Below are 24,960 nucleotides of genomic sequence, written 5' to 3' on the forward strand. Positions count from 1 at the left end.
AAAATACTGTTTTTACGGGTACATCAACCTGCAAAAAGGCAGTTTAATATTATTTAAAATCTTAATCTGGAAATCAGCTCAAGAATTGAAATGTAGAGAAGTGAAAGGTCCCATTGAGTACCAGCATAAGTTACCATGAAATAAAAATACTCGAATAAAGCAGCTTAATATCTTGTTTGTTTTCATTTTTCCACTGATGTCCCTACATTTTTGCACTTTCCCCCCTTCGCTGCTGTTACACTGCAAATGTCCCTGCTGGGGGATTAATGAAGGATCATCTTATGTTATCAAAATTGTACTAAATACTGAATAATTTTCTGTTTGTGTCCACTCATCCAGCGACTGAGGAATGAATATAAATGCGGTTCAGTTCTTCTAAAACAAAGTTTAACACACATTTCAAAACCTCAAAGCAGAGTAGTTTAATTTAAGGACTGTGCTCTTCTCTCCTCTACATTTTGAAACAAGACATTAAAATCCAAGAAGTCTTGTTTTGACTATTTATAATAGTACATTTATCTGCTGATTTAGTCTCATGCATGTTCATCAAATAAAGCATCTGTATACAGTCGTCCTCCAATGTATTCATACTCTTCCATTAAAGAAAAAACTAAATTCTCAATAGTCACTCAAACAACTAGAAACTGATAAAAGTAATAATAAATAAAAATTTGCTAAATTAGAATTTGGTGAAATAAGACATTGCTTTTTGAATTTTGGTTAAAAAGAATTTTTAAAAAAAATGTCCTGGACAAGTTAGAGCTGATGAGCCAAAATCCAAATACCTGTCAACAGGTGCAGAAGTCTGATTGAGAGTTACAGAAAACACTTGACTGCAGTGATTGGCTCAAAGGGTTGTTCAACTAAATCATGCTCCTTTGCTTTTTAAAAAAAAAAATATATACATATATTTCTGTTGAACCCCAATTTAAAAGCAATGCCATGATTTTCATTAAATTTTAATTTATTATTACTTTTGGCAAATTCAACTTATTTCAGTGACAGCTTTTTTTTTTTTTTAAATCTTCTTTAATAGGAGGGTATGAATACATTTGTGGAGGACATACTGTACATACTGCATGTAGGGTTGAATAAAACCAAAACAGATGGGACGATTGTGTTTCTTTGTAAAACCCTAAGCTGCAGTAACTGAAGATCAAATCCAGTTGAGTACAAGCAGAGGGTCCTGAAACACTTCAGAACTGTACTAATACATGACTTTAAATGGCAGTTTATAGTGCCTAAATGATCAGATTTTACTATTTCTGTGCAGGCTTGTCGGTATCTTCATTGCACTTACTGGATTTTATTTTTGCTCTAATCGACCTGCCTCGCCCCTCCCTCCTCTTCCTCCTCCTCTAGTCGCATCCTTTCCTCGGATCTCTCCTCCTCCTCCTCCTCATGCACCGGCTCCTGCTTTCTGTTCTGTGTTTTTTTTTTTCATGGTGTATCTGCAGCCTGTCTGGGAGGGAAATGTCCTGCCTGTGAGCTTTTATTAATTTCATTTCTGGGCCAGTCAAGGTTAAGCCGGGCATCATGACTTTTAAGTGACCACCATGCAGCAGTGATATAACCCGACAGCCGCCGAGTCCCGCCGAGCAGCGACACCAGCAGCAGCCGCCGCCGCTTCTCCGCGTCCTCCTCAGGAAACAACAACCAGCACCTGCCCGCCGCATCTCGCCCCGTATGACCGTCTCGAAGGTGAGTTCTCCGCCGTCTGAACTTGTGTTTGCTGTGTTTGGATCGGTGGGAGTTCTGAGCGGCGTGGCTCTGCTTGCGGGCTCTGCCATGCGGCTCCTCAGCCTCCTCCGAGCGGACACACGCTCGGCTCAGCTCCGGCCCCCCAGACACCGTGTTTCAGTGCAGGATTTTAAGGGCAGCCACGAGGTTTGTGTGCACATCGGTAGAGCGGATGTTATTTTTATCCAGGCTGCATGGAGCACTGCAGCTCTTCATGCATGCTGTTTGTAACTTGCAGACACTGTGGGCTTGGTGGTGTGATGCAGAAGTGGACAGCTGTTTGAAAATGACATCTCCTCAAACACATCCCTCAGATTTATGTGATCAGATTATTATTTTTTGCTATAAGATGTTAGAAAAAAACCTTAAAACATAGATAGTTTACCATCATAAGAGACAACATCTTCAAATTTAGCAAACTCAAACCAACAGATGGTGTTTTTGTTTGTGAAAATGACTATTTTCTGTATTTTGACAAACCTTTTTTTACAAAATGATCCTGTTCCTCATTTTATTTAGAGAAGGATGTCCAAAGCTTCCCCACGAGCCAGATTACAAAATACTGAATGATATTTTTAGAGGTAGTTCCCAAAAATCACTGTTGTAGAATGACGAAAAAGACAAAATGCAGAGTTTAGAGTCAATCATTTGATGACTGAATTAAAGTGAAAGGAATCTCACTGAGTCCTGCTTTAGGTCCCTGATCAACTTAAGATTAATCTGCTGATTGTTTCTCGATTGTACTGACTGTAAAATTGTATTTTCTCAGAGCTCCTTATTAAATGGAGGCATCAGATCAAAATACACATGTGTTCAGATCACTGTCACATGTGACGTGGTGGAAATCCTGACGTTTGGGAAGAAGGAGGCAAAGACAAGTCAAAAAGATGAACCTGAATCACTGATATTAAAAATAGTTGCTGATCAGTTTTTGTTAGTCCAACTAACTGATGTGAACTCTCTCTCAGAGTAAATGAATTACATCTACAACAAGTTTGATGCAAGACATCAAACATGAATATTTTCAGCTTTTTTTTTTTCTCCTGTATATAAATCAAAATTCAGAGCGAGCACTCTAAGAACGTGTATTTTTCTTTATTATCTTTACAGCCTCAAAATGAACTGTTTCAATAAGAGAATCATTAGCAGAAGAGATTTATTCCTGATCAAAAGAAGCTGAATCTGTAGGAAAACAGAAACTTTATCAGCTGTTTAGGTCATTTACCACACAAAGATGCAAACAGAGGAGCTTTCAGTTTTTACATGTGAGATTTTCACTGCTTCACTGTAGATTGAATATTCTTGTCATTTGGACTATTTGTTGGACATATTTGAAGGCATCATGCTGCACTCTTTATCTGTATGATCACATTTCAGCTACTTCCGTGCATCTTGCAGACTAAACAATCCAAAAAGTACGAGTATTTTAGATAAATTCATAATGAATATTTGTCCCATCAGCTACATGATATTCAGGACTCACTGCATCGTGTTCATGTCATCCTTGTTTCTGCAAACGCGTCATTAGCAGTGAGTGAAATCTGTTATGTTTGGGTGACTGTATTCTGTCGGGCCACCGGTTCACCAGATGGTTCAGATCTATTGTTTTCACTCACTTCTGTCTGGATGGATGTAAACAAACTTAAGACAAAAGAAAAAGCAGTTTGAGAGCTCGGTGTTTAATGACCCGAGGATAATGCTCACCTCATGTGGAGCAGTGGGACAAATTCAGGACTGGGTGCCAGTTGGCTCTTTACTTCCACAGAGACAGGACCTCGGTGATTGGACTGGACAACACTGGCCCATGTTTATGGTCCTTTGGTACTGGGATAATTTGATCATGTTGTTTTAGAGATTCCTGCTTTCCAAATAATTGTTTTCAAGCAAATTGTTGTTTTAAACCTACAAAACAGTTACTGAAGGTTGTGCTCAATACAGTTGTGTTGACTTGTAGTGTACTGAATGTCACTTTTTTCCATGTTGTGGTGTGTATTGATATTGGAAAATGTTCTTTTTGTGATGTTTATGTCAGTCACATTTCTAAGCTTCAGTTCATGCAGAGCTTATTATCTGTGGCTGAGCTTTAGGTGATGACAGATGTCCATAAGCTAAATAATAGCAATCATAGGAATATTCTCTCATTGAGATGAGACCATATATGTCTAGTTATCATGGGGTTTTCTTCTCTTTCCATTTATGTTAGCCATAAATGTATGTTTTTAAAGTCAAAAGTTAACAATTAATAGTGCTAGCTTAGCTTAACATAAAGACAGGCAACAACTATCCTACTACATATTCCTGCCCACACCTCTGAACATCACTAATTAATTAATGGCAACTTGTTTATTTATTGTATACACCAACCAAAATGAAAGAAAATGGGCTGTTTTTACCAACCTGGTCTCACAAAAAGACATGAAATGAATGTTAAATGTGCTAAAATCATCTGCCTCCATCATGGAAACCATGTCAATGTAAAGTCAATTAGAAGTGATTTTGTTTTCAGAGTTATGTGCAGTGAATTTATTGCAAACAACAAGATAGTTCGTCAACATGTTTCCCTCCAACATGGAAATATATTTGAAGATTCAACAGTTCAGCACAGTGTTGTAATTATGTAGCTTTTGGTGTCAGTTACAGTGTCAGAAAAACTAAAACCAGCATAGGTTTGGACAGTCAGGCTAGCTTTTTACCTTTTCTTCTGTTTTTTTAATGCTAAGCTAATCCCCCTCTGCACTAGCTTCATAATAAAGACAAAGGACTCCTCATTTAACTTTAAAAAGAGGGTGAACTTCCCATTTCATTATTGACTAACATTGATACCACTCTCCTGTCTGCGCATTAAACACAGACTTTAAGCTAGCAGATGGTTAGCCTAGCTTAGCATGAGCTGCAACCAGAGGTGCACTGTTTGTGCTCCATGGACAGTAACTTAGGACATACATGCTCACTGTAATTTACAGTGTTTACAATAAACTAATAAATTAATTTGTTTCTGCTAGCTTTGAGGATTCTTTAAAGTCAGACAGAACGAGGTTAACTTTTAGTCTTCATGCTAAGCTAACTAAGCATATACACTCAAGAGTAAACATGATGTTGATTTTTTTTCCCATCTAACTGGGAAATAAGCTGAATAATGTATTTCCCAAAATGTAAAAAATGTAGTTAAAGATAAAAAAATAATGTTTCAGCATTAAAATCTACACGTTATTCATATTTTCTTGTGTCCTAATGACATACTAACGGCTGTCTTTGTGTCCCTCTGCTGTTTTATCAGAGCAGATAAACAGTGAGGTCAGTTACTACACTTAAGCTTTATTGCGGTTTCATGCAAATTCTTACGCAGGCCTTGTAGCAGGGAAAGTCCGTCACTCACGATGTGTAAAATACTCTCGATTCACCGGCTTTTCATTCACAAACCTCGACAGTGTTTGTTGGATGTGTACACGGCGTGAATGTGTTGAGTTGAAGAACAGAGTGTGACAGTGAGTCATGACTTTTGGTGCTGTGTTGTGTGGAGAGGTGTCATGCCAGCACTAGATTTGTCTAAGTAGGTCTGTCATCGACCTAATGGGCAAACTCCTGCCAAAATACGCATTAGACTAATGAGTTTGCAACAAATCTTCACTGGTGGGAGACGAAAAACCAAAAATAAACCTCGCTGGCTTTGAAATGGGGTGAAAAGAATAACATGTCGACAGTTGGGGACCGTTTTTAATGAGGAGTTTTTGTGGTATTTGAGACGCCGTGCTCTCCACTGTTCAACTCTACTCTCTCTCCCTCTCTAGTGAAATCTGTTGTGCACTTTCATGTTAGGCCATAAAACGCTAACCTGTGTCCCTGGCATGTTATCACACAGACTGTTAACACATACCTGAGATTCCCTGTCTTTGGCCAACCTCTGACTCGAGCACTTTGCTATGTAGCAGCTCTATTTTTCAGAATCAGACGCACAGACGCTTTTGTTTTCTTACTCTCCCCAAAGAAAAGGAGGCGATTGTCTGTTTGTGTTTGTGTTGAAACATAACTCGAGATGAGTTCAGGTACCTCAGGTGAAAAACATGTTCCTGCTTACAGGTATCAAAGTCCTACCTGCTGTAATAACCGCTGTGAATTCAAGGTGTGCTTTTGAGCAAATATGCCCTTGAACCCGAGGGCTCCAATGGCAGAAATTCCCTTCAGGATGTGTGTGGCTGTCAAGCTGCTGTTGTGCAATAAAGGGATTGCAAACTAACAGGAGGTATTAGCTGTGTTTTAGGCAAACATCCATGCTTAAAGGGGAGAAGCCTGGTCATATTTACTCTGAGATCACGCTCTGCTCTGTAAATGTCCTCAGTTTGAAAGAATATCAAGATAAGCCGGATGTATTGTAATATCACTGAAGCAATAACAGATTCATCGATTAGAAATGCTTACAACATGGGACTTTTATGAGCATGCATCCCCCAGATTCTGAAATGGAAATATTTGCTGTTTTTGTTGTCCTCTGTGATGGTACAAAAAGTATTTTTGAGTCCACCTCATATCTGATTTGAAGCTTAAAAGACAGGGTTTGGAACAGTTGAGGCTGAAGTGCTCAGTGAAAACTAAAATCTACATCTCCTTGAATTCAGGGTGTATTTAGTCTACCGATGAAGATCGTGTGAAATATTCAGAAGCTGCTAAACAGACCTTGAGATTGTTCTGTCAAGTTCAAGAATGAAATTTGAAACTGTTGGCCAGACAAAACAAGACATTTGAACTGTTCTCTGATATTTTTTTTTGTTTTTTAATAAAAAAAATAATCAGAACAGTTGAGAATAGAAGTACTATTTTTAGACTTGTGCAATACATATGTAGTTTCACTGTCTTGTAAATGATTCAGAGGCATTAGCTGCTCGTGAAGCACAGATAATGTACGAGGAGCTGCTCTCTGCTGTGTTTGTTCTGTAGAATGTGTCGGGTTTGTGGCACTTTGATGGATCATCAGGTGTTAGTCCACACAGAGGTGAGAAACCAATTAAGGGATGCTAAGTCATGATGTAACCAGGTCAGACTGTTACATCTGTATTTGTGTGGATGGATGAAGGGTCTTGTAGGTTTATAGTAAATGTCCGATGCACAACGTTTTCATATCCTGTCACTTCAGTATCACTCCTGATTTTTACTTTGTTTTATTTGTGCTTATAACATGGTTCATGTGTTGGCACCATCAGCCTGGAATATGTCAACAACTACTGGATAGATTGCCTTGAAATTATGTACATGTATTCAAGGTCCCCAGTGGAAGACAGAGGTTCACATTTTTGGTTTGAACTTAAATTACTGGTGGTCTTACAGCAGCATCGTCAGGTGAAAATTTCCATTTGTCCAGTATTTTAGTTTTTGAATAAAGCCAGAAAAGTTTTATGTGAGAGAAAAAGCCTTTTAAAAATCCTGAATAGAAATCTGTGAGAGAACTCTAGCATCAGTTGATGGCTGTATGACATGTCCTGCCCCTTCCTCCAAAATACAAGCATCTTCTTTGTGATAGCCAAACTGACTCATTGTGAAACTGTGTCATCGAAGTACAACCTGCTATAAAATGCTTTTCAAACCTTATTTTGGAGCAAAATCACCAAACTTTTGAAGTGTTCATAAATTTTTTTTATTTTATTTTTTTAGCAGATCTGACTAGAAATACTGTACATGCAGTTTTCATGTCCTGGTGACCTCTAAAACTCTAGTTCATACTCACTCTGTCCCCATTCATTTAGATATAAGCTTGTTTTTTTTTTTTTTTTTATCAGAGCCCAGTTGATGCTGGACTGATGTGGACATTGACTTTTAGAAAGTTAAAAAGTCTGATATTCTGATATATCGGTTGATGTTCTTCATATATATGTTAGAGTAATATTGAGGAAGAAAAAGATTTATTAACTTTACAGGAGTGTATTTCACAAACTAGTTCGCAGCTTACTACAAAGACACCACTTGACTCCTTACCACTCAGCTGTAAGATGTGCTCTGCTACATGTGCTGCAGTCAGAGCTGAATGTATTGTAGCAATGGAGTTCGACAGGCATAACCAAGATGGACTTTGCTGAAGTTGTAGCTGCTAATTAGTAGATGTTAACATGCCAATATGCTAAACCACGATGGTAAACAGTTTGCCAGCTAAACAGCAGCAATGTTAACATTGTCAGAGGATAATTTAGTATTTAGCTCAAGGCAGCCTCACACAGCTGCTTACATGACTGCAACCTATAGAGCCTTAGCTGATTTTATTTAGTTATTTGTTTCTTTTGTCCCACTAACCTAATTATTTGCTATTTACATTCTAAAAAACAACAAAAAGCAGAAAATCCTCATGTGTCAGAAGCTACAACCTGTGAATGGTAGTGATCTTAAAGCAGTTTATCAATGAAAATACTTTTCTTGATCTACTATTGTCTGACTTGGATACATTCCTCCTTTAGTTTTTGCAAGTTATATCACTGATTCAGTAATGATTTGCAAGTGGCCTAAAGCTGGATGAGCTCATCTCACTTGTCCTCTGTTTCTTTGCTATTGCAGCCCAGACTTAGTGCCTGGAGGAGGTGGTGGTGGAGAACCTGATGTTGCCAATAAATGATCCCTCATTCATGACTATAGCTCCTGAACAAAGCCTCGGTGGGCCATAAGTCTGTAACTCCACCACCACTGGTCCCCCTGCGGTTCGGTCTTTACTGAACCTAATGAAGGCCTGCCTCCCAGCCCAGCAGGGCCGAGCTGATTTCACAGTTCTTGTGTCCTCTTTCAGTTAATCCCTCTGTTCTCAAACTGTCAATGAAACAACTGATACAGACTTACTCTGTCTGTCAGCATTCTTAAACAGATTTTTATCATCTAGTAACCTGGGGAATTATGTGTTTTTGCTGCTTTCAGATGAGCATTTTCGCATCTGCAAAAATCCTGTATCTCAGAACTATGCAGTGCTTTCATTCAGAGATCACATCTACAGCTCCTAACTGTTACTGAGCAGTGACCACTGTGAGACCACCAATAACGGGATCACGGTAAATGCTTAAACATGGCGTGACGACAGCACAAGTAGAAAAGAGTCATGAAGTCAGCAAACTCACATTAACATCAGTGAAGTGGGTTAGTCAGCAGAATGTGTCTGCTAACATCAGCCTCCACAGCCTGGTCACCAGACCCAGTCAGGTTAGAACAGCAGAGTGTACTGAACAGAACACTCAGTTTTATTGCTTATCAGTTCGTGCTTCTCATTTGTAATTGGAAGATTGTGTTATTCCTCCCAGCAAAAGCTACATAATCTCACTTTAGGTTATTTATTGAAAAGATTATAAAGCACAATAGCAGCAGTGTGTGACCTATTGATTAACACCAGACCATGAGATCAGCTGCTGTGCTGCAGACATTTTTGACACAAATTCAAGTCATAGCCAAGTAAGATGTTTGATCTCACTATTTCGTGTACAATAACTTTAAATTATCAAAATCTATTTGTGTAATCTCTTCTGTGACAGTGAATATATATATCTTTTTAATTTTTATAAATAATGAGAAATTATTTTAAAAATGACAAGAGCCAAGGAACGTTTATGAGGAAAATTCTGTATTTGGACTTCAAATGGGACTGCAAGGTGGCTCGGTGGTTAGTATTGTTGCCTTGCAGCAAGAAGGTTGCCGGTTCGTGTCCCGGTGAGGACACCTGGGATCTTTCTGTGTAGAGCATGTTCTCCCCGTGCAGCGTGGGTTCTCTCTGAGTTCTCCAGCTTCCTCCCACAGTCCAAAAACATGTTGAGGTTAATTAGTGATTCTAAATTGTCCGTAGGTGTGAATGTGAGTGTGCTTGGTTGTCTGTCTCTAAGTGTAGTCCTGTGATAGACTGGTGACCTGTCCAGGGTGTCCCCTGCCTTCGCCCTAAGTCGGCTGGGATAGGCTCCAGCCCCCCCGCGACCCTAATGAGGATTAAGCGGAGTATAGAAAATGGATGGATGGATGGTCTTCAAATGCCAAAATGTTCATCATATTGCACTAAAATGTACAAATGAATAGTAGAAATGGTCTCAAGTCTCATCCTAAAGTGGCTTCTTTTGTTCAACCAACAGATTTAAATTCAATGATGTTTCTGTTACGACATAAAACTGCGAAAAGCAAAAATTCCTCACAGCTGAGAAACTGAACTCTGGATGTGTTGAAGTGTAATGTAAATCAATGGACTATCAAAAGAGTTTCCTTTTTTGCAGATAATTTCTGCTTCATTCCTCTTTTGGCCTCTTTTACATTTTTGCCAGCACTTTATGTTGCACAAATGCGAGAAATGTGAGCAGTGACTGAGGTAATAATTAGACCAACACATCGACTTCCAATGAACTCCTCATTGAACTCTGTAATCTTGTATCTGTGGATGATTGTTTGGTGCTCGCTTGGTACAGTCAGGCCCAGCAACCGCAGTGAATAAAATCTGCCCAGGCTTTGGCTTTAGAAAACAATCTGCTAGTGGATGTAAAGGATGATTACTGTACTCGTCCTGACAATGGTTTGGAAATCCTAAAATGCTCTTATGTAACTGGAGAGGCTGCACGTGACCGCACAACCTCCCTGTTATTGTCCTGAAGATCACCAGCTTCCCTCAACAAACCATCGCCTGCCGTGTCTTGTCACTGCAGGGCAGGAACATTTACACAGCCAGGCATAATGAGTCTTCAAACAATGGCTTAAAAAGACCTGTTAGTGTTTTCAGTCTGAGCTTCTTCTCTTTGCTGTTACATCACTGTCACTCAGATCAGCCGTGGCAGGTCGTCCTGCACGTTTCTGACATGACAGCTGTCCGGCTGTTTGGGGATTATCTGCTCCCACGTGGGCCACACGGGGAGGGGATTACTTTAAAAAATACAGAGAGAGTCTGCAGATTTGTGCTCTTGTATAAGTTTCTCAGCCTGTGGTGAGGCGCCAGAAGGTCACAGCAGAGAGGAAGCCTCGGTGCTCCGTTAGGTAGCTGAGCGTACCTCCATGCTGATATGTTTTTGTTTTAAAACATACGACTTCTGTTACATTTATGCCTATTGTCCACACCAATCCAGCGTTTTAGGACCCTACAACTGTGGCTTTTGGAGAAGTGCTGACCCCGTTTTAGAGTCATTGCACTTTTAGTCAAGCAGAAAATGAAGACTTTTTGACACTGGTGCACACACATGTTCGCTGTCTGACTGGGTCTTATCAGTCACTGTGTGTCCTGCCCTGATTCGTCATGGAAATATTATGTGGCCTTCCTCCAGAAGAAACCATAATTCGTTCCACGTTGACTTCCAATCTATGTTCCTACCTTTATGACCACCTCATACTCGTGTGTTACTTTCAGTAACAGTTGCAACTTGTTGGTCCAAGCAAAGAAATCTCTGGTTTTACATTTGCTTCCTGTTTACACTGGGATGTGCATAATGCGTTGTGTACATGAATGGTCATGTGATTTGCATTTTCAGGTGTGTTAGTGTGGATGGACCACATTGTCCCTATTTTAGAAGTAATTTATTTTAGCTTTAGTATGTTTTAAAGTCATATGTTTTCATCAAAGGATATAGCTGTTTTGGATTTTTCTTATCTACTCCCATAAAAGACCAAATCTGATAAGGTATCTGGCTTCACTGCTCTCTTCGTCCCATTTGTATTTTCACTTTTGATAAAGCCCCTGAACAGTTTGGCAGTTCCGTTTTCAGCACTCAAACAGGAATCAAGTGGCCATTTGTTGAGGACTATCTTCATTAAAACACATTTGTCGCTTGTTTTTTGTTTGTTTATTGCACCAATGTGGTGTATTTGGGATAAATTTAAAACAAACCCAGTTATCATATTTATTGTAATTGTAGAAACACTTCACTACTAACAGTGTGACAGATGAGACCAGTGGGAAAAAAAGAAATAAGCTCTGACTACACACACAATGCTTTCTGGTGACGTTGTTGACAGTATGAAAAATACTGAATGTCACCAGAGTTTACCTTTAACATACAACATAGCATTTGTGTTTGTATAAAATAGTGGCGTGTTTGCTGGAAGAAACCCAGCAGTGAAACTAAAAGGCATCAAATGGCTATCCAGCCCTCCATCCAATGCTGTATGTCCTCTTTTGGTCTCCCAACTGCCCCATTCTCATCAGTTCATATGTAAAAGATTGAGCTTGAAGCTAATAACATTGATTGAAGTTGACTTCCAAGTGTTAAAGTTTTTTTTTTTTAGTTTAAATTTATTTATTTATTATATATTTTCTCTATATTTCGTTTTTTTTATTCTCTTTGCTATTGATCAAATAGCACAGAGAAATCAAAAATGCATATCAAACAAGATCTTGGGTCTGAAGAGGTTTAGTATCTTATCTAACTTTCCCCCCCTTTTAGATCTGTCTTGCATTTCTTTTAAGGGTCGTGACCTCCAGGATGGAAAACCACTGTCTCTTTTGTTTTATAGATTTTTAGACAGATGTTTATCCTCTTCTGGAGATCAGCAGCTTTAGCGTGGGTTTTTGTTTGTTTTTTTTAAATAACGCTGTTTCAATCAGCATGCACTCTTGTTGTTTCTGCAGTCAGCGGGTCTTAATCATGAGGCAGATGGGTCAGCAGAGTTTCATTCATTATTCATGAAGCCAAGTGGATGGCCTCCTCCACTGCTGTGTCTGTTTGTGTGTTCACCATATTGATTCCTGAGATCTAAAGCTCTAATGGCTGTACCTCATTAAAAATGCTGTCAGACCAAATGTAGACTTGCACTCTGACAGGGTAAGAGGCAAATGCGTATGTTTGTTTATTAGACTCAACAAGTGCTTTTCACGGATAGATTTACAAACTGATTAGCTTAAGAGCATCAACCTACAGTGTGTGTACAAGAAGTGTGTGCAGGGTCGAAACCAGTCATGCTGCATGGTAAAATAAATTCCTGTAGTTGTTTGTATTTGCAGCGTGGCTGTAGGGAAGGCGGATGGCATTTTAGACAATCAACTGGTAGAATTGTGATCATTTGTGTCATCACTTAAAGTCAAATCAAATCAAGTCAAACTTCACATGTTCAAGACTTTGATTTATGACCAAACACTAGTAAAGCTGCGTGCTTTATTTTTAGTGCTGATGCAAATGTTGGTGTCCTATTTTACTAAGATGGAGAACACAGTAAATGTTATTCTTGGCCAAGGAGTGACAGCCATAGACTTGAAAATGAAGCCAATGTGAAAGTGCCTTAAATCTGCATTCTTTCTAATGACCCTAACCCTAACCCTCTAACCCTAACCCTATGGGGGTGTGTAGTATCCTTGAGTTCTCAGTCAGGAAACCAAAGTTTGGTTGCGTCAATAAACCCTGAGCGTGCTCCCTACCTAGTTCATAACACCCTATAATACCTCTGTGTGTCAGTGTTTGAAAATCCTTTCTACACACATTTTGTAACATTTGATTTGGTGAGTTCAGTGGTGTCTTTCTTGGTTGCGTATCTGTTGCATCTTGTTCCTGTTCTTACTGATGTCAGTTAATGTACAAATGGATTTTACTTGCTTTCTTTATTGAATATCAAAGTAAGATCATGTTGTTGTCCTTATCCAGTTTATTTTTACTTATGTGTAAATATATTTATTTGTGTGTGTTTTTCATAGTTATAATAACATTGATATAATTATTAGTGTACCTTGATAAATAAAGGGCTTACACTGAAATTAAGGTGCTTGAATTGCTGGTCTTTAAAAATAAGTCATTAAAAATAAATGATTAATATCAACTGATATAAACCATTTTTATCGTGATGTATTTTTCAGCTACATCTCCCAGCCCTCAGATCACGTCATAGCTGCTGTGCCAAACTGCAGCTTTGCACAACTACCAGCACGGCAGTAGAGTCATTTGTTGTCTTTTTTTAAAAGAATTTTTTATTTGACCTTTATTTTACCAGGTAAAAATGTTTTTTGTTTTTTTTTTCCCCTAAATGTTGAATAGGAGTCAATAAGAAAGTGGAAATCTGTTTTTTTTTTTTTTTTTTAAATCATTTTACCATTTCTAAAATATTCTCATCTGAGGTGTATTTTTCCCTCCGTGTGGGATGTCACAGACAGAAACTCTGTCGTCAGAACATGAGTGAGCTGCACACTCTGCATGTCGAATATCACAACACGTTAATGCAGTTAGCTAATGGGCGTGATCTGATTAGCAGTGGCCTCCCTCAGCCTGATAACAGAGTGTGCAGTGCAGCAGCACGGCATCTGTGTATTGTTTATAGAGAGAGACTGGACCTATATAAAGGCAAGCTAATCCCCCTGAGTCACAGAAAGTGAAACTCACCTTGACTACTGTTACTAAGGATAGAGTGGAAGGATGGCCTTTAGCTGCTTAGACTCATTGACACTGTATTAATTTAACCCAGAGGATCCCTTTGAGTTGTTTGGTCTGCTCTATGAGACAAGCTTATTGCCTTCACTGAATAATTAATCATCCTTCAGCCATCTGCCATTTAATCTTTATTATGTATGTATTTAATGAGTAGCAATAAAAAGTGCCTCCTGAACTAATTTTAGAACTTCAAACCTAAATTTTCTGCTGTTGCACTTTTTCCCCTCTTCCTTCTTGTCTTTGATGCTGAATATTTTTAACTGTATCAGAAGCTTTTGCTGCAGAACCGCTGGCTGCCTGCAGAGCAGCTTTGCTTAGCTGTAATTAATACAAGATAACAGAAACCCTCTCGAGGCTACGACCTGAGACACACTGCTCTCTGTGCTGCGATGTGACAGTGATCCCTAATTATAATTACCTTGTGATATGAAGAAACTTTTTTTTTTTTTTTTAACTTTCTTAATAAATTAGTTTCACACATAGCAGTGTTTTATGTGCGTCATTTCCTTTTTTTGTTATTTTTTTTTTTTTAAAGAGACATAGCACCATTTAATGTGCCCCATTTGGAAGAAAAAGACACAAGCATATTCAGATTGATATAACCCTTTACAACCAATCACAAAAAAGTGTTCTTTCTTTCCTAACAAAGCCATTTAAACTTATATAAAAATGCTTCCTCTCTGCAAAAATGGTCATCAAACACAGCCTAATAAGTGACCTCAAAGAAAGAGCAGCATAATATCTGGAGAATTTGGAGGGTGGCGTCTCTTTCACTTCTTTAAAAACAACAAGGAACAGAATTATTCTGTTTTACATCTATTGCATGCTCTAACATAAGCTCATTGTCTGAATGTCTAAATAATGGCAGTGTATTATTTTCTGGGGTTATGTCAGAAAAGCTTTGTTCACACCCATCACATTGGAGCTTTACTGGATTTTAACATCAATTATTTAAACTCTTTAATCAATTAGAACTCATCCTGAAGGGCACACTTACTTAAAACTAACAGTCGTGCAGTCAGTCCTCCTTTAATGAACGTTAGTATGTTCAGTTTTTGTATAAACAGTTTTAGAGGTGTGTAGATTCACCTTGAAGAACCCTTTGGAGGATATGTAGTGTGTACTCCTGTTGAACTGTATTGCATAATGCAGAGAGGTGTTTCTGCTACTTAGCAAACCCTGACTCATATAAATGGGGTGGGCAAATTAATAGAACCACCCGTAGTTGCGCAGCTCAACAGCTGACGATGAGGGTGCACAGGACTATGATTAGTACGTATCCGAAACTTTATTCACTTTATTGCTCACAGCTGAGATAACTATTGAGTGTGTAGTACAGGGAGTAGTGGATAAATGAACAATGGGGTGATTGTGTTACACAGCTATAATTGCTGAACATTAAGTTAGTATCAAATTACACAATCCTTTCCAGGAACCTTTATTGGAAATTGGAGGACTCAGATGTCATCCGAGGAAATTACTATTATTATAAAATGTCATGACTTGTAAAACAAGGCAGTAGCAGCGTCTTTGTAAACATGTTGTTGTTTCATCTTGACTTTTTGGTAACTTCATGCAAAAAAATCCCGGGTGTTCTCACCGGGACACGAACCAGAGACCTTCTTGCTGCAAAGCAAAGGTGCTAACCACCAATCCACCTTGCAGCCTTTTTTGGTAACTTTAGCAGGCAATCCAATCCAATTAAGGGGTATGAGGCTACATCCACACTCCTCTGATGAGCTCTCAAATGGAGACATTTGGAAACTCTGCCTACCCAGTTTTAATTTGAAAACTCCAGAATTACGTTGTCAAGTCACAAGGTCACATTTCTAGTAGGTGTTGGACTGTTCCAGGGTTTATTCTTTGTGTCCGATTCTGTTGGTGACATTCATGGACGGTTCTCAAGGCGGAAGCTGGGGTAGAGTTGGGAAACCCTGAGTTGCGTCTCTGCTTTCGCAGATGATGTGGTTCTGTTGGCTTCATCAGACCATGACCTTCAGCACGAAGCGGTGAGGAAAGAATCAGCAGCTCCAAATCTGAGAACACATTTCTATACTGTAGACTGGTGGGTTGTTCCCTCTTAGTTCGGAGTGAGTTGCTGATCAAGTGAAAGAGTTTAAATAACTTGGGATCATGTTTATGAGTGACTGCAAAATAGAGCGTGAGATGGACTGCAGCATTACTAGTGTTAGCAGTAATGTGGGCTTTGTACTGGACTGTTGGTGGTGAAGAGGAAGCTGAACTAGAAGGCAAGGCACTTCATTTATTGGTCAGGCTACGTTCCTGTCTTCACCTGTGCTCATGAACTCTGGGTTCTGTTGCTACTGTCTGTTCCTAAGGCTAGAACCGAACGGGGAAAGAAAGCTTTTAAATTCGCTGCTCCCTCTACCTGGAACACATGGCAAAAAGACCTGAAACTTCAAGAGCTGGTCTCTTTAAACACATTTAAAGTGTTCCTAAATGACTTGGAGGCAAAATCATCAGTCAGTAGATGTTTCGACAGATTATTTTTTTACTAGTTATGTTTCTGATCTGGACTGATATGTTGATTTCTGATCTTTAATATGTAATCACCAAGTATTATGAGTATGATGTCTGTGTGGATGCTGCTGTGACCTTGTCTGTCTGTCAATTGTGCTGCTGCCTGTCTTGGCCAAGACACTCTTGTAAAAGAGATTTTTAATCGCAATGAACTTTTTCCTGTTTAAATAAAGGTTAAATAAAAAAAATTTAAATAAAATATCTAACTGGTAGGGGAGCCCTTGGTAGATCCTGAACTCACTGGAGGGACTACATATCTCATCTGGCCTGGGAACACTTTGGATCCCTCAGGGTAAACTGGAAAGTATTGCTATGAAGAGGGACATGTGAAATGCTCTGCTTAGCCTGCTGCCACTATGACCTGACCCTGGACAAGGGGAGGAAAATTTATAATGGATGGATGGATAGGATTGTGTTTTAGTCTTAATGGGCAGAATGTTTGCTTCCTGATTGGGTCTTATCAGTCGACAAATGTCCTTCTCTGATTTGTCATGCCCCATTTATGTTCTGAGAGAAAACAAAGACGTCAACTTTGATGACCAGTGGTCAGCTGAACATGGATGATGAACTACAGGCATGTCTAACCTTGTTGTCTGAAGAAATCTATGGTCTTGCTTTTCACCATTGCTGTTCTTCCTCTGTGATGTTTTCTACAACTGCTGTGATTTCTGTTTAAACATTCATTCCCAGTGTAAGTGAACGGTTGAATGATGCATTTTCAGGAATGTTATTATGGATGACGATTAAAACACTTCATTGAACAGAGATCGTTTTTAAATGTTTTAAAGTGCGGATGTAGCCTGAAGCTGCAGTTTCTCTGTCCCTGTCTGTGATCGTTATCTGTTGTGTGCAAAACAACCATGTCTTGAGGATGGACCCTCTTACTGTAAGTCAATAAAGGAATTGATTTGGTTTCCTTCTTGTCACATCCTGCAGATGTTTGTTGTATTGCTTCTGGATGCCAGATGTTTTGCTTGTACTGTACTTGTGTTTGAAAGATAGCATTCTTTATGCCTGTAATCATCATAGTTAACCTGTATGTGTGAAAACAGAGGAGGCGCACATAAATGATTCAGTATTTAAGAGATTTGAACTTACATATAATTCTTGATCTTTAACGTGAGTAAAATGTATTTTCGGAGTGTGTCTCTGATGTGAGTCCAGGCTTTATTGGTTTCATAAAGTGTGTTTTTTTGCCAAAGTTGATGTAAGCAGGTGAGTCGAGCTGTGATATCACTGAATGGGAATTGTTTCAAACAGCTGTCTTAATGCAGATATTGGAATGAATCAGACGCAATGGAACGAGGTGCATTGCACAGACATGCAAACATGTACGTCATGTAACATTTAAGCCAACTGAAGGTGAGATCATCGCCACACGATGTACTTTAGACATCGATATGATGAAATGCGACTCTTTATTTGGATCCACAGACATCAACAACCGAGTTGGTAGTTGACTATTAAGCATCTTATCAAATACTTTGCGCCCCTCATCACCTCCTGTCTGCTGATTTCCATCTCCTGTCCGTCTGTGATCTGCTCAGTGGATCACAAATCAGCAGATCGTCACCTCTGACCTCACTGTCTGTGCGCTGCTTCCTGAAACTTAAATGCACGTGTTTGCAAGAAGATGCATTCCTACTCGGTGAATAGATCTAGGTGAGACAGATTTGCCGCTTGATGGATTAGGTGTGTATCGACTGAAATATGAGGTTTTTTTCCAGGTCTAGGCTAGTACAGGCAAAGAGTCACAGCCCACTGATTTTATCAACCTACGTAGTCACACCTTATTCTGTTGAGACACGAACAGATTCTAACCTGAAACTGATTAATTCATGCTGTTTCTTGTGTGGCTCTTTACGTAAACTTGTTAGTCTTGTTCAGTTGTGTAACAAGAGAATGGAAAAACAGGATGGACGGACAATATTAGTACAATTTTTAGTCACATTTTATGTAATTTTGCATTGCAATATACAGTATATTAAGGAGTCTCTGTATCTGTGTGTTTGTCAGTTCTTTGCTTTTCTCAACAACTGTTCATCTAAACTACTTCACATTTAGTGGGTGTATTGCTGGGGACCCGAGGAAGAGCAGTGCCAAACGTAGAGTTGTTTGGAATTGAAAAAAATTGTTTTCTATTACACACATTATTTTCTTCTGCTTATCCGGGGATGAGTTACATGGGCAGCTGACTGAACAGAGCATTTTAGATGTCCATTTTCCCAGCAACATTTTCCAGCTTCTCCTGAGAAATCCCAAGGCCAGATGAGATATGTAATCCCTTCAGAGAGTTCTGCTTCTACTCCAGTGCCTCCTCCCAGTTGGATGTGCCTGGAAAACCCCCAAAAACAAGCATCCAGGAGGCAAAATCATCAGATGCCCAAACATCAGCTGGATTCTTTTGACACAAAGGAGTGGAGCAGTGACTCTATTCCGAGCTCCCTACGGATGTCTGAGCTCCTCTCCCTATCTCTAGAGCTGAACCCAGCCACCCTACTGAGGAAACTAATTTCAGCCGCTTGTATCTGTAGCCTCATTCTTTCAGTCTCTACCTCAAACTCAGGACCACAGGTGACGGCTGGGTCGTACCTTCTTTCCACCTCAGCTGTTACACTTTCACAACAGTATGTTTTCAGTGATGACATCCTCAGCAGGCCTTTGACATCAGTGTGCCCTGACAGTGTTAACAACTGTTATCAGCTACATAGTTAACGTTCCTTTACAGCCTTCAGCTCACTGACTGTTCCTCCTTCAGTCTTTTGTTGGATCCCACAACTGAAATTTCCCTTACTCCCCCTGGAGTCAATGAACAGAAACATGACGCGAGGTGAACTGGTTGGTATGCAAACATATTTCCATCAAATGTGAAATTATTTTGAATGCTCTCTTCAGTTTTATCATTGCTGTGGTTATGGCAATGTGAGCGACTAATGAAAGTTGAGTTTCTATTGGATTTTGCAGCAGGTAGCTCGATTAGTGTTAGCTCCGCTGCTCAGGCTCATTTTTGGTGTTTTATTGCGTGTTTGTAGTGATACATACTGACACATAAGTTTTAGTCGATGTATCCTTGTAGCTGTCCTCTTTTTAAAACAGGAACGTTAACTGTGTGTGTAGCTCTGGAGCGAACTTGAGGAATATTTGGATTTTTATAGTGAAATATGAGGGAAATTGCGTATTTTGAAAAGGCACTGCACTGATTTTCTAGACGTCAGACTTCACATTTACAGGCTAAAAGCTGTTTTGATTTTTATAGAAATCACACAAGCGTCTTGCACATGCGTATGTAGAAATTCTGATTCGTTTCTGCTGCACAAACTGCCAGATACTCCTCATCACTCCTGCTGTATTTGCACGACATCTGAGCGCAAGGAACGTGTCTTAACATTTTAGATTTGACTCACTGGCATATTTGCTCAATGAGCACCACCTAATTTTCTTTTCCTCTTTTACAGAACTCCACATATCTTGTACTTGACATGTTGTTTTGCTTCCTTACAAGCTTACTGGCATCAACGCAGTCTTGATTGTTTACTTGGGAATCACATTCAATCAACTTTGGTCTCATTCCAGATGCTCACTTTGCAACTACAAGAGATATAAACAGTATAACACAATCTCTGACTGCACACAGACGTTTGCCAACCTTAATATGACAATTATATTTCCATTGCAATCATATTTCATAAATATTTATATTATGCTGCCATATTGGAGTGTGCAGACGGATTTTTTCCCCTCAACCAACAGCAGTAAAATTTGGTGGTGTTACACAGATTTCACATACAGCATGAAATAGAGAATATGCCTGTTTGACAACTTGTAGAGTCGGTATCTGTCTGTTTGTGTCCTGACAGCTGTGGCTCCTCATTTGCACAGTAAAGCAACAAAACCAGAGTGTGAGGCAACATGCAAATTTGTGATGAACTAAAAAAAATCTTGACTTTCTCATGTGCAGCGTTGCTTTGTGTTCATACATAGTGTCATCTGAAGTGATGGTAGGAAGGTGTTTCCCTGACCGTTCATGTGGACGTTTGTTTGCTCTCAGAAGGACTTGTGTAAATTAATCCCTCTTTAATGGAGGTTTCTGTGTACACTGGGCTTCAGTGGCTCCAGTTGACTCATTAATTTAGTGGCTGCACCTGTTCAGTAAGTGCATATTTGAATGGGACGGCACTATTTGCTCAATTGGGGAGCACTTGACCATTTCAAATCTAAAAAAAAAAAAAAACAAATGTACAAAACAGCCAGAAGTGAACGCCAGAAATGAAGGCACCAAGCTGAAACACAAAGTTGTACTTGGCACTGAAACCAGGTGTTTTACAGTCAAAACACAGTCAGACGGCTAATCAGCAATGACAAAGTGAAGAGGGGAAGGTCATTGTGTCTCTGCAGAGTCAAAGGCTTTGGCCTGTTTTCTCACAGCAGCCAGCTATTAGCCTGCAACTGTGTGATCTGTGATTAGAGAGCGAGCCACTGGTTTTAGTTCTTTGGAAAGAGTCACAGGCTTTTAGGACTCGTGCCCTGTCCTTATTGATAATTACTCTACACACACACACACACACACACACACACACACACACACACATACACGAAACGCCGAGGTTTAATCCAGAGCCAAGAGACGAATGAAAAGAGATACAGAGTGTTATGACAAGCGGATACTCAGCTTCCAAGTGTCATAAAACAGAGTTGTCGCCTGCTTTGATCCTGGTGACACTGGCCGATCACTCCACCGTTTCTCTGGTTGATGTCTTTGGCACATCTTTGGCAAGGTCACACCGGCCTAAAAAAATAAAGTCACTGTAAAGGAAGTTCAGAGATTTTTTTTTACACACATTAATACAGATCATTTAAACCATCACCCATTGTGTTCAAGATGTTTTTTTGGGTTATCAGCTCATGAGATGGCCTTTATGACTTTATTGTAATTACAGAGGGCACGTAATCACCCAGTCTGATCACTGATCACGAACAGAAAGTGATAACATCGGCAACCTTTTGCAATCGTGTGAGTAAGAGCATGTAAAATCTGTGGTGGAGGTGTCACCATGGAAATGTGCACAATGAAACTTGGTAACGTGGAGCAAATGTAGGGAAAGCCATGATCCTTTTCTACACTTGATTAAGTAGTTTTGGTGCTTAAACTCAACTAAACACAGACTGAAAACGGCAAGTGAAAGCGAAAATAAGACTTAAAACAAAAAATAATATCATAATAATAGTCTGAGACGGGACTCATACTGAAGGCTCCTGGTTGAAAATCTGCTGACTTACACCACCAATATCTTCAACCTCCAGTTGTAGTCTTTGGTTTTGCAATAATGGAGCTCCATTAAATGTTAAAATAACATCCTACCAAGCTAGGAAGTGGAAGATGATCCAACTAGCCCAGATGTTTGAAGATGATACAGTGATCATGTTTATTTAGTGGTATTATAACATCCCTGCCCTTGTTTTATACTGCAGTAGTTAATTGTTCTAGGTAAGTTAATCCACAGCTGTAAAATGAGGAAGATGTTCCATACGGTGCACATTTATGATTCACATCTAAGATAATCTAAAATGAACTTTTGCCTGGTTACTGCGGTTCATTGGTGCTGGTGTGAAAGCAGTCAATCAGCACCTTCAGTGGACACGCCTGCTGTCAAACATTCCACATCGGCATATGGTTAGTGGCACAGTTTCCTGTGACGTGACAAACTCTTTCTTTCCATGGACTTCAAATTGAGACCTACCTGTTAAATGCTGAGTTCGATTATAACTGTTGTTTTCAGTTTGAAGAGGTGGATATAAATAAATGCTTATCGTCTGCTGATGTTAGTATAAGGTTGGATGTTTTTACTGATTAAAAATGATCCAGACTGATTGTTGCGTCAAACTTCGGCCTCCTGATGAGCCAACAGCTTCCCACCCAGCGTCGTCGTCCGTCAGTTTGTGTGTTCTGTCTTATCTCAGACGCTGTGCGACCCTTGGACTTTGTTGTGTATTTGGGGAAGATGTGTTTGTGGCTTGTTGTAACTTTATCCGCTGTGTGTGTGTTCTATAAATATGTGCTTTGAGTGTTTTAATTTTCCATTTTTCAAGCTACATTAAGCCTTTTCTCTACTACATTACACAGGAGGACCCTGTACTTTTCACTTGACTCTCCTTATTTAATAATCTAGTGTCACTTTGTAAATAAAGGTCTTATGCACCAAACCATGTTATCTTGTAAAATAAGATGCCCATTTAACTACAACAGTGTTATCATTCTAGCTAAAATGAACTTCACCTTAATGAACCACAACAATATGTGCTGCTCGCACGTCAGTATATCAGTACTAATGATCAGTCTGAAAGAGACCTTTCTACCTAATGATATTGCAGATCTTTGCACTTTTCATGGATCAAATTCACATCCAAACCTCCGATCACAGCCTCACAGTCCAGATTTGATTTTTGTTAACCCTGTGAACCCCAAAACCTGCCAGCAGGTTGAAAGACATGTTATCTTTAAAACAAGATGACGCCATTTATCAGAGACGAAAACTACAGAAGCAGAGAAAAATCTTCTGATTTTCATATTTCCTATGGCCCTTGAACATATCATATGTGACGTATGATTCCTTTAGGAAAAATGCCCTAAAATTAGATTTAAATAAAGACAATTACCAGTCTGTGTATAAACCTAAAAATTCTGTTCTCCTTTTTGTCACCATGAAGCTCGTACTAACAGTCATACACACTAAATGAGTTTTCAGCTGAACCACAGGCAGTGTTCACACAGAGCAGACATGAGACAAGTATGGAAACAAATTAAAAATTAAAGTACTAAAAAAGTGTAGGTGTAGAGCCGCCGTTTTTTTCCCTCCTCCCATTATTGGTAACACCTGTTTGCACTTAGAAAGGTTTTGAACACATTGACTGAAAGCTTTTAAAAATGTCTTAAAACAAATTTTAAAAAAATCTTTTTTTCCCCTGTTCTAAATAAATAAATAAATAAATATTTATAGCATTGTAACTTTGTTGTACTGTATAAAGGACATTTGTGAGCCCACAGTGAGTATGAATTTGACAGGAGTAAGAAAACCCTGGAAATTGCTTTGGAGTTCAGAGGATTAAACACTTACGAATCACATATTTAACTTTTAAAGAGAATTAAAAAAGGGAAACATTGCAGTCGGGTTTTTTTTTAAAGCTAACCTATTTTTTACATTGTAGTAATGTTAGGTTTTACCTTGATAAATAATTGTATTCCTTTGTTTAACCTTTATTCATGGAGAATGGTCCAAAAAAACGGTAAACTCTTGGATGGGCATGCTGTGTAAACACAACAGGACAATAAATGTAACGGCAGAAATCCAACAGTCAGACAAACAAAACTAACAAATGAAGGAAAACAAATTAGAAGAGTAGAATAGAATAGAAGAGTAGAAAACCAGACATGAAGCCACCTTTATTTACAATTAGATGTACAACATTGTGGCAATAAACAAATCTGAACTGACGATGTTGAATAAAAGACAAGTCAGCCTTACAGACATCACCGAAATCTAACCTCTGAAGTTTAGAACAGACGTTTTCATGGTGATGTGAACACTTCTTCTGTTTGCAGCTGGCGTGCAGGAGCTCACGTTTGTGCACTAACAATGATTGATCCGCGCCTCGGTTTGACCGTGTGAAGGCCAGCTGTCAGTGGGCAACTTTTTTTTTCACCCCGTCCTCATATCGACCTGTTAGCCTGTGTAGCAAATGTGCCGTTACGTAATGGTTCGGTTTGACTTGCAGAGATGGACACCGCTGTCCGGCTGAAGCCATGTGAGCGAGTGAGTGGGTTTTTAGCAGCTTGGAGTTCTGCCAAACTATGAAGCCAATCTCATTTTGTGTGCAGGTTGCGTCTTTCTGCTTTTTCCTTGAGGTTTGAGGAGTCATGTCGTCTTCACAGAGGACAGGACTGTCTGAGATGATAACATTAAGCCGAAATATTAGTTTGGTGTCTGAGAGCATCTGGCCTTCACTCAGTAAACCAGGGATGCAAATCTATGAAGCAGCTCATGGTCAAGAATGCGAGTTTCTTTTTATTCCTGAACATGTGTCCCAACCTTATCCAGCTTCAGATCTTCATTTGTAATTAATTATCTATAAGTGCTTTGTTTTGACAATTTCTTCTTCTTTTTTTTTTTTTTTTTTTCGGTCAGAGACAGAATAGAGGTGACTGAGGGGACAAATTGGGGGCAAAAGTTGCATTTATATAGTTTGTGTCTTCAAAGTCATTAATTTAGTTTTATTTTTTACATTAATTATTTTTACATTCTAAAAAAAAAAGTGAAAATGTGGCAGAAATGGTGCTAGAAAAAGACATTAAATA

The 24,960-nt window shown here is 39.2% G+C and overlaps 1 protein-coding gene across 1 annotated transcript in view; it reads left to right on the top strand.

Moving 5' to 3' along the window:
* The first annotated feature begins 1,451 nt into the window (after window positions 1-1,451).
* The window catches only part of coro2aa (coronin 2Aa), a 50,248-nt gene continuing 26,739 nt past the window's right edge, over window positions 1,452-24,960 (top strand). Inside the window, exon 1 of the mRNA XM_008291631.1 lies at window positions 1,452-1,701. Coding sequence (XP_008289853.1) covers window positions 1,687-1,701 — 15 coding nt within the window. The 5' untranslated portion in view covers window positions 1,452-1,686. The remainder of the gene's footprint in view (window positions 1,702-24,960) is intronic.

Source organism: Stegastes partitus, unplaced genomic scaffold (genome assembly GCF_000690725.1).
Source record: "Stegastes partitus isolate 25-593 unplaced genomic scaffold, Stegastes_partitus-1.0.2 Scaffold752, whole genome shotgun sequence".
Taxonomy (NCBI): domain Eukaryota; kingdom Metazoa; phylum Chordata; class Actinopteri; family Pomacentridae; genus Stegastes; species Stegastes partitus.